General features: G+C 32.2%; 1 protein-coding gene across 1 annotated transcript; it reads left to right on the top strand.

Annotated features, from left to right (window-relative positions):
- The first annotated feature begins 6,488 nt into the window (after positions 1–6,488).
- LOC135664087 (valine--tRNA ligase, chloroplastic/mitochondrial 2-like) lies at positions 6,489–13,210 on the top strand. Its single transcript, XM_065176925.1, has 5 exons — positions 6,489–6,668; positions 6,745–6,829; positions 9,769–9,895; positions 11,714–11,797; positions 12,927–13,210. The coding sequence occupies exons 1-5, from the start codon at positions 6,527–6,529 to the stop codon at positions 13,023–13,025; spliced, it is 537 nt and encodes a 178-aa protein (XP_065032997.1). The 5' UTR covers positions 6,489–6,526; the 3' UTR covers positions 13,026–13,210.
- The last annotated feature ends 70 nt before the right edge of the window (positions 13,211–13,280 follow it).

Genomic DNA, 13,280 nt, shown 5'->3' with positions numbered 1-13,280 from the left:
TCGATCGATTTCTACGTTGGGATTCGGACCAATTCGATTGAAGACCAGGAGGCGGAGGAGGATTCTGACCAAATTTAGGTTATGCGCAAAAGGGGCAAAAGGTTGCAAGTTGCCGGGAATGCGATATTACAGAAAGCTGACGTGGGCTCTCAACTCTCAAAGGAAGACGCCGACAAGCACAACAAACAACGGTTCCACCTAGAAATAAATATCTTATTATTATTATTATCAGTTATTTTACATACTTTCTTTTGCTTTTTTTCCTTAATTCTTTTTCACCGTGATCTTACAAAAATAACGTATAACAAGATGTAAAAGCTATTATTATAGAAATCATTATTATTATAGAAAGCTATTTTATTATTATTATTATTATTATATATAATCCTAAGAAAATTTGTGAGAAAATGGGGTATATCATTATTCATATCCACTCAAAAATTAAAAATATATGCCATACTCATACCAAGCCAAAAGATTAAAAGAGGTGACAAAATCACATACACACACAAAACTACTCCAGTCATAGTTTTTTTTATATTATGTTATAATGTTTTCAATAATGTCAAAAAATATTATAATATTTATAAAAACTATTTTTATACAAATTTTGTTTATATTATTTTTTACAATACTTTATGATGTTTTCAATAATACTAGAAAATTATTATAACATAATATAAAAATACTATAACACAATATTTTTATTTTTTAACAGTAATAGAAAATTATTGTAATGTAGTATAAAAACACTGTAAAATAGTAATTTTTTTACTACATTATAGTATTTTTATATTATTAAAAAAAACTATATCCTAGTGTAAAAAATTATAACTGAGCTAATTCACCTTATAAATTGATTCATATAAAAAAAGAAAGAAAAAAATAGATGGTCGAGAGTCTTTCGAGTATTAAAAGCGGTTTACGATTTGAAAATAATGGAAATGAGAGGCGCTTCTCGAGATTGTGTGTGGAGAAAAACACTTACTGTGATAGGGTATAATTTGGTAGCATGCCCTCGGGTAGTTCCATAGCCACATCGGTGCCAATGAAAAGCTTCGAAGTCGATGTCGATGTGGCGAATCACATCAATACAATGTTGCCCCGCAAAAGTTGGGATGGTGCCGCTCGGGTACGACGCCGCTCAAGTGTGACGGCGGCATCGCTCGGGTATGACACCACCACGTAAAAGTTGAGACGACGTCGCTCGGGTACGATGCCGCCTTGCAAAGAGTGGAATGGTGCCGCTCGAGTACATCTCCACCCCGCGAAGGCAAGGATAATGCTGCTCGGGTGCGACGCTACATAGGACAATAGTAAGAAAGTTCTTTATTCTACTTCGATTAGAAAGAAAGATCGATTGTTATTTTTTACTATACCATAAGATACAAGTAGTACTATATAAAAAGACATAGCTAAAAGTGGGTCTACGATTATCCAAATTATCTCCTAGATTAGCATATTCATAACCATATATTTCAATATTTCAATATGAATGCCCTTCTTATAGAATAATCCTAAATCAAAAATTGAATTCACATATTTTAAAATTATCTTTACTGCATTAAGATGTACTTCCTTAGAGATCATATAAAACGACTTACAAAACTAATTAAAAATATAATATTTAATTTTATAATTATTAAATAGATGAGACCAATGTTCATCGTATCAAGACGAACCGTTTCCTATGGATGGTATGCATCGATTCGATAAGGAATTGATATGGATAGTATATACTAGTATATCAATACACCTCATCATATTATATGTTAGTATATCTGTACATATCATATCGACGATCGATCGAAACACTAGTATAGACTAATAAGGTGAACCATGGATGAGACTACCAATAAAAAAAAAGATCGAGAGTCAAAAAAAAAAAATTATCATCATTATAACTTAGCTTTTATATTTGCATCGTGTGGAGTAGAAATAGTTTTACTTTTGTTAATCCCAAACTTTTTAATAATTTTCTTTCTATAGCTTATTTGGGAGATAAATATACTTTCTTGTATATTCATCAACTCTAGACTAAGACAACTCTAGACAAAGAAAAATATTAAGCTCCCACAAGACTTTTATTTTAAATCGGAGAAAAATATTACTATGAAACTTTAAAATTTCTATTTCATCATTTCCGGTGATTATCATATCATTCACGTATACAAGAACAATAACATATGGGCTTCATTATTTTTTAATAAATAAGCTATGATATGAATGAGAAGCAAAATAATTATAAAAATATACGTATTAAGCATTTTTTTCATACCATATTTTTGAAGCTTGCCTTAACTCATATGGTTTCAAAATAAAAGTTTACTCTAGTGATTGTTCCATATAAATATTATTTTTAATTTCACCATATATGTAGGCATTATATACATCAAGTTGCTAAAGCTTTCATCTAAAATTAGTTGCTAGAGCAATTACCATCTTAACAGATGTCATCTTGACCATATAGCTAAAAGTTTCCTCATAAACTTTTTTAAAATTAAAAAATATATACTTCCAACAAGTCTTATGATCTATATTTTCATTTGACTTTTGTTTCACCTTGTAGATCCATTTCTAAATAATTAGATTTACATTTATAGGCTTTAGCACAAGATACCAAGTTTTATTTTTATGAAGTATTTAATTCTTTATCTATGTTATCCTCTCACTCCTAACATATTTGGCTTCATCAAAATAAGTAGATTTAAGATGATCAATTGTTTCAGAAAAAAAAAAAACAATGATATATGCTTCTATTGTCTTCGTTTTTGTAACATTTTGGTTTGATAATTATTCTTTTTTATCTTCTCAAAGTGGAATTTTTTTTCATGAATATTATTACTCTCTCTATCACTTTTCTCGTGATGAAAAAACAATAAGAATAGATATATATGAGAAAAGACACAACTAAAATTCAAATCCATAAGAGCATTAATGACAAAAGAAACTCAATAATATGTTTTGAATATACGTCACTTTCACTATTATAATTAATATCTTTAAAAGAAACTACTTGTAAAGGATAATAAAAAAACTATATCAAATATAATATCTCGAGATACCACGTACCTATATAAATATGGATCTATGCATTTTTAACATTTCTTCCCTTTATCATAGGGAATGAATATACATTTCTTAGCCTTAGCATCAAACTTATCTTTTAGTCTGATATATTAATATAGCATAGAGAATCAAATACTCTAAATTATTTAATTTTTTTTTTTTTTTATCAAACATGAGCTTATTGGACTAAGTGAAGTTTGATTAATAACATAAGTTACACGTACTATATATTCTACTTATAAGATTTTTATTAAATTCTTTGCATGAAATTAACACTTATAAATCTTTATGAGATATCAAATCTTTCATTTTATTACACACGTTTTGTTGTAGTATATTTGCATGTATGAGTTCTCTTTTGATGTTATGCATTTTACAAAAAGAGAAGAATCTATCAAAAGTGAATTTCTTGTTATTATTGGTGTATAGCCTTTTAGTATTTTATTTTTTCTTTCAATAACACCTTTAATTGTTAACTTGAACTCTTAATTTTTTTAAAAAAAATTAAATTTTCCTTTACAAAGAAGACCTAAATGAATCTTATAAACTCATCAATAAAGATAAGCATATAATGAGAACCCGGATAAGATGAAGTTTGAATAGGGCCTTAGATTGCAATGAATAAACTCTAAAAAAATTGCTTGTGTGCTTTGCTATATCAACAACATTTACAAACTTTATTACTACTAAAAATCCTAAGATTAAGAATATCATTAACTAATTTTTTTGCATTATAATTTTTTATTAAAAAAACTATATGACAAATTGTAGCATGCCAGTTTAATACATCCTAACAACATAAGAGTTTGATGTTGATAAAATATATAAATCTTTGGCTCCTTTACTAGTATGTATTACATCTAAATTTAATTCTTTTATGTTGCGAACAGTCTTCATTATAATAAAAAGAATATAATTTTCAATATCAATTGCATTTATAATAGAGAAAGAATTTTAATGTAATAGGACCATTATCTTTATCCGAGATTGTGACAATGTCTTCCTTCTTCACTTGAAGAATAATATTATCTACCATGATAGTTACATTATACTTTCATATTGACGAAGATTATTGAATTCGATATCATCACTAGTGAGATGATGATCGCATCATAAATCAATTATCTAATCATATTCGAAATTAATGGATATTATAGATTCCACTACACTAGTTTTAGTCATAAAATATTTGGCCCGATCTTCATTAGTGGAACAATCTTTTTTTTATTTATATTTTTTAATCATAATACAATAAATTGTTTATATGGTCTAACTTGTCATACCTATAATACTTGATTATCTTTCAATTTATATTATTGTTCGAAGAAGACTTTAACTTGTTATTAATATTATTATTCTTCGCTTTATCTTTATTATTATCATTTTATTTATAAAAAAAGATATTTTCATCTCTTCCTAAATTAGACTTTCTTTATTTGACAAATTAAGAATTCTTATGAAACAAAAAGATTTTCTAACTGTAAGGATAGTTGTTGAATTTATTCTTAATAGATATAATATAAGAAATATATTCTTTTTGAAGTTCATGAATAATATAATGATTTATTTGTGCATAAAAAATTGATTAATCTGGATCCATATATTTGAACATAAATTTTTAATATTTAAAAAAACTAAGAAATTAAGAGATCAAAATAGTATTTACTAAATCATTCTTTAAATATTAAAATCGAGCTGTATTCTTTTCTGCTAAGCAATATATCAAAGAGTAAACCAAATCTCTTAAGCAATTTTATAATAAATAATGTGTTCAAAGAGATAGAGATAGATCTTTTTAATATAAATTCAGTTTTTGCTTTTAATATCCTCCAGTCTCTTCATGATGTATCTCATTTCTTCATAATATCTTTATCTATAGCATATAGTGTTATTATATTGCTACCAATCACAATCCATAGAACTTCTCTTATGAGATAGGACCCAAATAAGTATTCTAGATTTTATAGTTAGACTAATTGAGAAGTCCAATACCGAACTTACTAACTAAACTATTATAATGCATAGTAAAAAAAGATTGTTGTCTTTACTAAAAAGATCTTGGAATATTAACTACCACACTATGATAATATATAAAGAAAAGGATAGATCACATGTAAATATTTTTTTAATTAATATTAATAAGGTTCTATTGGCTCAATATCAAACTAAATAGAAGAAGAAGAAATCAAGATGAAAGTAAAAAAAAACTTGTAAGATCTTGAAGTACTTTTTCACTTAAGTCTTATGGATTTGAACACTTGAGACTAGGATAGATCTACATATATAAATATTTATATTATTTTTTTTATAAATATAAAATAATAATATAAATAAAAATAGATTTATAATTTTAAAGCTCTTTTTAATCAACTTATTAAAAAAATAAAAAAAAATAAAAATCTTAAATTGTTTTTCTAAATAAAATTTTATACGTGACAATTTGCTTCAACTTGAGCTCCCCAATCAACATGAGCTTTAAGACGAGAAGCCATAAAAGAATGGCTAATAGACAGATGGATAAAGCGAGTAGAGGAGTGACCATGCCATGGCCATATGCGTGTGAGGTGTGGAGTTGCCGTCATGATCAATAGATCCCCAAAAGAGCTGGTGATGGACATGTCCCCAATTTAATTGATAGGATAAGATTTATCTCATGCCTTGTAAGCCCATCGCAGCTGAAAATTTGATGTGGATCTGAACTCAGGAAACAGTTGTCACATGTTGCAATGTTATCGTCATCACTTGTACAAGCAAAAATTAAATGTTTGACATTTTTTTTCATATAGATCATAATTGAGTACTCATGAATGTTATCTTAACTATAATAATAATAATATGATTATTTTATCTGAATTATAATATAAATTATTAAACCACGATTTTCTTTGATGATTTAACAAAATCTTTATAGCTAAATTAAAATTCAAAATCTTAATCTTAATAAGTGAATCTGATAGATCGCACCAATGTCTTATCTGTTCATAATACTTACTATAGACTATTTATGAGGATATGTATTAATGAATTAGATCTTCTAGCTAAATTCTTTGATGAAACCTATGCAACATACATACATATATATACATATATATATATATATATATATATATATAGGCACACGATTCGCGAGTGCCGTAGCGGTCCGTTACGACTCGGATATTGAGGAGTCCCTCCGCCACCGCAAACCTTCCGCTCCCCAACGTTATCCGACGCCCAAACAAGAGTAGGGTTTTCCTGTCGCCTCCGAGGCAGGAAACGCAGACTAGCAGCCACTCCGACCTCAGAGATGGAAACTTTTACGGTGGGGGACCCACTAGCTTCTTGAGAGCATTTGTCTGTTGCCTGATTGAAAATAGACAGGGGATATTCACCCCCGAAATAAACCCTCACCTTATTAGGGTTTTATAAATAAGATTTTATTATCCTCCGCTCGGGTCGATCCTTTCTGCCTCGCCTGATGGCGCTCCCCACTCCATCTCTGCTATCGTGTCGTTCCGTTTGCCTTCTGAATCCCATCCGCTTCGCCCCTTCCACCCGCCGGTTCGGAGCCAGGCCTTTCCGGTGGAACCCATGCCGTCCCAATCGCAAGTTCTTCTCAGGCATGTGGTACAGCGTGGTGGCAATTTATCCCTTTCGTCGCTTTTTTGGTTCATTATTTTTTTTTTCGTTTTTCAGTAATGGCGTCGGAGAACGAGGTTTTCACCTCACCGGAAATCGCAAAGTCGTTTGATTTTGCTTCAGAGGAACGGATATATAGTTGGTAATTCTTGATATGTTGTTACCGCTTACTTCTTCAGCTCGAGGTATTTCCACTTTCGGTGGACGTCAAGATCTGCTAAGTCACAACTAGTTTTCAGAAAATATGTCGAAAATTCTTTTTCTACCATTCATTTCAAGGTGCCTTTTTGTTGTGGGATACAACAAAGAAACAGGTTATTGGGTTTTGGAAGATGTACATTTTCAGTGTTAAAGGATTCTAATACAATAAATGTGCACAATGTGAAATAAATGTGAAATACACGAATCAGGCAGAAACTAGATTACAAGAATGTTTAAAGGGGCATAAAGAGAAGGAAATGAAAAAGTGAAGCATCTTAGTGTTGCGTTATTGTTCACAATTGGGAACCCAGACTTTCCCCTTAGGAATAAAACCTTCTTGGTAATTAAAGGTATTTATTAGCTATTATTCCTAAGCAGTAAGTGGCATATGCTTACTCTTAACTGCATGTCTTGGATCTTACCTAGAAATGCCTGCATCCTTTCACAATTCTAGATTTAGGAAATTGGTTGGTTTACTTCATGTTTGCCATAATAAGGGAAAACCTACTGCATGGTTATCCGTAAATATGTTATGCTTCTCATACATAGTGAACAAGTAACATATGCATGCTCTTAACTACAAGGATTTTAATTTTCGAATAATACTGCCCATACCGGGCAGTACATACCGATCCGCCTGCATATCGGTTCGCGGATTGCCCGTTATCAGGCGGTACCATCGATTGGGGCTATTTTTGCCCCGTTACCACCCTAACCCGCTACCATATGGTATTAGCTGAGGGAGAAGAAAGAAGAGGGAGAACTTAGAGATCCGACGCCGCTCTCCCTTCTCATCTGAGGCGACGAGGCCTCGGCGACGTCGCGGGGAGAAGAAACCGACGTCGTCGAGGCGACGTTTCTTCTCCCCACGCAGGCATAAGAAACAAGGCGGCGATGTCGCCTCGTCGCCCTTTTTTGCGCGGTAGAAAATGAGGCTACGTCACCTTTTTTTTAACTTATATACATATATATATGTATATGTATATATATGTATATATACATATATGTATATGTACATATATATACATATATGTATATGTACATATATATACATATATGTATATGTACATATATATACATATATGTATATGTACATATATATACATATATGTATATGTACATATATATACATATATGTATATGTACATCAAGGTTTGAAATTTCGTACCGTACCGGAGTTTCGACGATCTCTCGGTACGGTACGGAACGGTATACCGCTCGGTATACCGAGCGGTATACCGAGCGATATGTATATATATATATATTATATTTTTTTATTTTTTTATTGGCCGACGTCGCATCGCCTCGGCGACGTCGCCATTTCCTTCCCCACACGGGGCGACGTCGCCGAGGCGACGTTTATTTAAATTATATATATATATATATATATATATATATATATATATATGTCGCCTCGGCGACGTCGCCGAAAAAGGCGACGTCGTGTCGCCTCGGCGACGTCGCCGAAAAAAGCGACGTCATGTCGCCTCGGCGACGTCGCCGAGAAAGGCGCTGCGTCGCCTCGGCGACGTCGCCGAGAAAGGCGACGTCGTGTCGCCTCGGTGACATCGCCGAGGCGACGCGACGTCGCCTCGATTTTATTTAAATTATTAATATATATATATATATATATATATATATTATTTTATTATTATTATTCGTTCCGCCCGGTAGCGGGCGGTCCGCGTACCGGTCACCTATCGGACCGGTACGTACCGCCCGTACCGGGCGGTACGATTCGGTAAGTCAATCCTTGATGTACATATATATACATATATGTATATGTACATATATATACATATACATATATGTACATATATATACATATACATATATGTACATATATATACATATACATATATGTACATATATGTATATATACATATATATATATATACATATATATATACATATATACATATATATATACATATATACATATATATATACATATATATATGTGAAAAAAAGGGTGATGTCGTCTCGTTTTTCTACCTGCGTGGAGAGAAGAAACACACACACACATACACACACACACCAAAACGTACTGCTCGGTATACTTATATCGTACCGTATCGAGCTGAGCTCGATACTCCGGTACGATACGAAATTATAAACCTTAATTGTATATGTCTTGGATCTACCTAGAAATACTTTTATTAATATGACATATTCAAAGGTGCTATAGTATCCGTTGGTATATAAGAACTATGTATTTCCTTGTGTTTTTGTGTGCTTGCGAGCAAGTCCATTTGTTTGTATAGGTGATCACATGATTGAAGATATCTGATTAATTAAAATGGCAAAGTAATTAAGTTGACAGAATCAAAGTTGGCAGTGGTGCGGTTCCTGGGACTCATGTCTACCACTACTGCCATGTCAGAATGCTACCCACAGACACCAGACTTGAATTCCATCATAGTTTTCATCATAGCTCTAATATTTACTAGGAGTCAGATAAATCTAATATTGTCATTCCAAAATTTTTAATCCTTTTACAGCCTTGTCTTCTAATATATCATAACTTGACCATTACGATAGAAGTATCATATAATAACTAGGACTAATTATATTTGACTCAAGTATTTCCATGTCTCATATTTTTTTCTCTTTGCTGAATTGTATACCTTGATGAATTGGATTCTTGTGCTATTTTAATGAAATATTAGATAATTATGGCCTTTAACTATATCATCTTCTAGATTCCTTTTATTACAATCCAAAGTTGACTATTTGCTGATAGAAGACATACTTGGACTTTATTTATTGTTCAAAATTCAAATTATGTAGGTTTTCATGCATAGTTAATTAGATGCTGCATGTTGTTATATCTATTCATTAACAATTATTCTCTTACATGACTTGGTGTGCTATTCTTAGGTGGGAAGCCCAAGGTTACTTCAAGCCTAGCTTTGATCGGGGTGCAGACCCTTTTGTCATTCCGATGCCACCCCCAAATGTTACTGGATCACTACATATGGGGCATGCAATGTTTGTGACTCTTGAGGTTAGAAACAATAGGTGGAGCACTTTATAAATTAATCAGTTTTTGATTCCTGCTAATTTATTTGTTAGCCATGATGGTTTTGCACTTTTGCTACTTTGGGACTTCTTGTTTTATTTCTGTCTCGAGGAAAAATATATATTTCTTGGAGGTTTTTCTTGCTATTTTCATGTGTTTCATGTGCATTTCTCATGTTCAAATATGGTGGCTTATAAATCAAGGAACCTCTCTGATAATATGTTTGTGTTGAGGATCCTTTGTCTATTCTTAATAACATGCCACAAAAGACATACTTATTTGTAGTCATGTCAGTTTGTTTTAATTTTTCTTATTAGTTCACATATCAAGCTCTCTGTACCATCCTCCCATTCTTACTGCTATATCAGTCGTGAAACTTTCGTGTACATTGGGTTGCCATCATGGGACATAAAAAAGATGACAATCTCCAATTTGTCTAAAGACTGAAGTCAGAACCAATCAACATTTATAAGAATCAATACTCATTCTAGAATAAGGTCAATTAGACCAGAGATCTAAACTTGTTTTAGGTGGAACAAATTTTTGTACATATTTAAACTTTGAAGTTGATCCACCGACAGAGTGTTATTTACATTGTCCTATCTGCATGTGAGGTTAAGAATGCATAGATCTGATGCATTTCATGGTAGTCCAAGGCAAGCACCTTTTATGGTAATTTTAAGTTTTAAGTGCTAACCTGCCACCAGCTTGCATTAGATACAAATAAGCAGGGGCTGAGCCACAATTTAGACTTAGGTGGGGCATATAAATGAGATAATGTAAGTTTAGATGAAGAAAACAATAAAGCTAAACTAAGCTCAGGATTGAGCCTACTATAAAATGTACTAGTAGATACAAATAAAAACTTGGATTTTGTACATCAATTATCCATAAAGTTAAATAAATGATTGGTAATTGCAATATGATGTAATAAAAGTAAGATGAATACAAAATGCATGATCCTTACAGTTTTAAAAACTTGCACAATGTGGAGTGGTAATTTATTAAGAATATGTATAGGACTGATTTTAAATTCAGAATATTTTTTCTGTTACTTGACATAATATTAAAATCCAAATAAAATGAAGATTACAGAACATGATAAAACATTACAAAAGATTGTTGAGTCATAGAGCAAGACTAAAGCCAAGATACAAAAAAGAACAAAGCATAGTAATTTTATAATATATTAAAACCAGAGCTAGTTTTCTTGTGTCAGAATATTGACACAAACATTGCATAGAGTTGTTGGATGCTCGAGCTCTTTACAGACACAAAACTATTTTTCATTCTATTTACTCTCTTAGTCTCTTAATAGAATGACAAACCTGGTGCAAACAATGTGAAAAGCAATAAGCAGGTATGTAAGGCCTTGAGTTACGAGTTGTTAATGTTGCAATAACATTATGTTTGCATGAACACGTTGATTTTTTAAGTTTGAAACAATTACAATCTTAAGTTTTAAAGCATGGATATACAGATAATGCAATTTATGTGGTCATGTCTGCCCTTGCTGCACAACATTGATACCTTTCTGTATTTGGCATGTCTTGGTATGACATCCAGCAATTTTATTTTACTAAATACATCTTTTTAGTTCTTTTGTAAGTGAAATTTGATGAACTTATTTTGTTGTTTTAATGATTCATTTGATTTAGTACAATTTGCTTTGGTATTTTTAATTGCAAATCGCTGTGTGGATAGTGAATGAACATAGTTTGGACATTTTTATCATTGCTTCAGTCTGCAATGAAAGATTTTCAGTCGAAGTTTGATCCTAAAGATGTTGTATTCTTTGACTAGGACATAATGGTCAGATACAACCGTATGAAGGGAAGGCCTACTCTTTGGATTCCAGGCACCGATCATGCTGGTATTGCAACTCAGGTGTGTTCTTTCTAAACAAAATGGCTCCAGGCCTCAAGCATAAGCAGTATGACTTGCAATGTGCTTAACTGATAGTTTGCTTTAATAACCAATTTTATTTCATTGATCTTGCATAACACTTTGTCTCCTCTGGAGTTTGATTCATTTTAGTGATTAATTACACCAAGTTTTAAAATACTCAGGTATTAGTGGCACAATTCGATGCTTGTTGGTTCAATAATCAACCAGGACATGGACTAGATGATTTCATTCGGTTTGGTTTGGTATGCGATGTACCGCTTTATAAGCTAACTGTATTTGGCTTACTGAGTGGTAAGCTAATCAGTAGTTCGGTATCTACCTACTGTTTGACATCAGTATTTTTCTCTATGACATACAAGTGCATTTTTTTTTTCTTTTTTTCTTTTCTTCTTTTCTTTTGCTCTTTCAGTCTATCACTCTCTGTCTTTCTCTCTTCCAACTGTTCCACCCTATTGCCTTTCCATCTCCTCGTATTAGTGTGCATTGTGACCACCTTCTCCTGTCAGTTAGATTCGTTACCTCCTTTCCTTCTGCTGGTGTGTGCCACCTCCTCCTCTTCCTCCTCCCTCTTTGCCTACCTCCTCAACTCCTTTGTCACCATCTCCTTCTTTACCTTCTCCTCTCTCTCCTCCTGCCCTTTTCTTTCTCTCTTTCAGTTCTCTCTCCTCCCCTAGCCAGACCCATACTTGTTGGCAAAGGGGTGTACTGACATCTGGTACACTAATGATGACATTTCGGTTTGCTCAAGGATCGGTGCCGATACTAAAATGATATTTGAAATCTTGATTCACACATATATATTCACTTAGCTTATTATGAGCTTACTTGCACTTCCTAGAGTTTAAATATGAGTTACTAGTTATAGATTATTGCTTATATTGTATGACTTGTTTTGGCTTATCATATTTCTTTATTATGGTTTTCTCTGATAATTGGTGTTTAAATCTATGATATACTATATTTCTTTACAAAGACAAAGTTACTTCCCTGCACTTCCTTGAGTTCAACATGAATTACTGGTTTTAGATTGTTGCATATAGTTGTATGACTTGTTTTGGCTTATCTGGTTTTCTGAAAAATAGTTTAAATCTATGGTACTAAATTTCAGTTGGTTGTGGAAAAAATGCTTGCATCTGAAGGCATCAAAAGGGCTGAACTTGGTCGAGAGGAGTTCACTAAAAGAGTTTGGGAGTGGAAAGAAAAGTAAGTGAACATAGAGCTAATTATTTGAGCTTAAAACAGAACTTACGCTTATGTTAGTCTTGTCGTATAGTTGCATATTTCTGGATTTCATTGCTTTTCTTCACTTGCACCTGTGGACTTACACTGATATCCTGCATGTATATTTAGCTTTTTTACATGGTTGGACAGTAATTAAGCAACTTATTTTCATTCTTTTTTGTTTATTTTGTTGAAAAGCTAGATTATCTATTGCCTCTTATCATTGAATGTGTCGTCCTTT

The sequence above is a fragment of the Musa acuminata genome, chromosome BXJ1-4 (assembly GCF_036884655.1).
Source record: "Musa acuminata AAA Group cultivar baxijiao chromosome BXJ1-4, Cavendish_Baxijiao_AAA, whole genome shotgun sequence".
In the NCBI taxonomy this organism is placed as follows: Eukaryota; Viridiplantae; Streptophyta; class Magnoliopsida; order Zingiberales; family Musaceae; genus Musa; species Musa acuminata.
The sequence above is the reverse complement of the archived record's forward strand: the minus strand, read 5'-3'. Positions and strand labels throughout refer to the sequence as shown.

What these genes read in the sequence shown, in the direction of transcription:
- LOC135664087 (XM_065176925.1), top strand. Translation starts at nt 6,527, where the DNA reads ATGGCGCTCCCCACTCCATCTCTGCTATCGTGTCGTTCCGTTTGCCTT. An exon ending in CAATCGCAAGTTCTTCTCAG is followed by an intron (nt 6,669 to 6,744) that starts GCATGTGGTACA and finishes TTCGTTTTTCAG; the next exon opens with TAATGGCGTCGGAGAACGAG. An exon ending in GAGGAACGGATATATAGTTG is followed by an intron (nt 6,830 to 9,768) that starts GTAATTCTTGAT and finishes TGCTATTCTTAG; the next exon opens with GTGGGAAGCCCAAGGTTACT.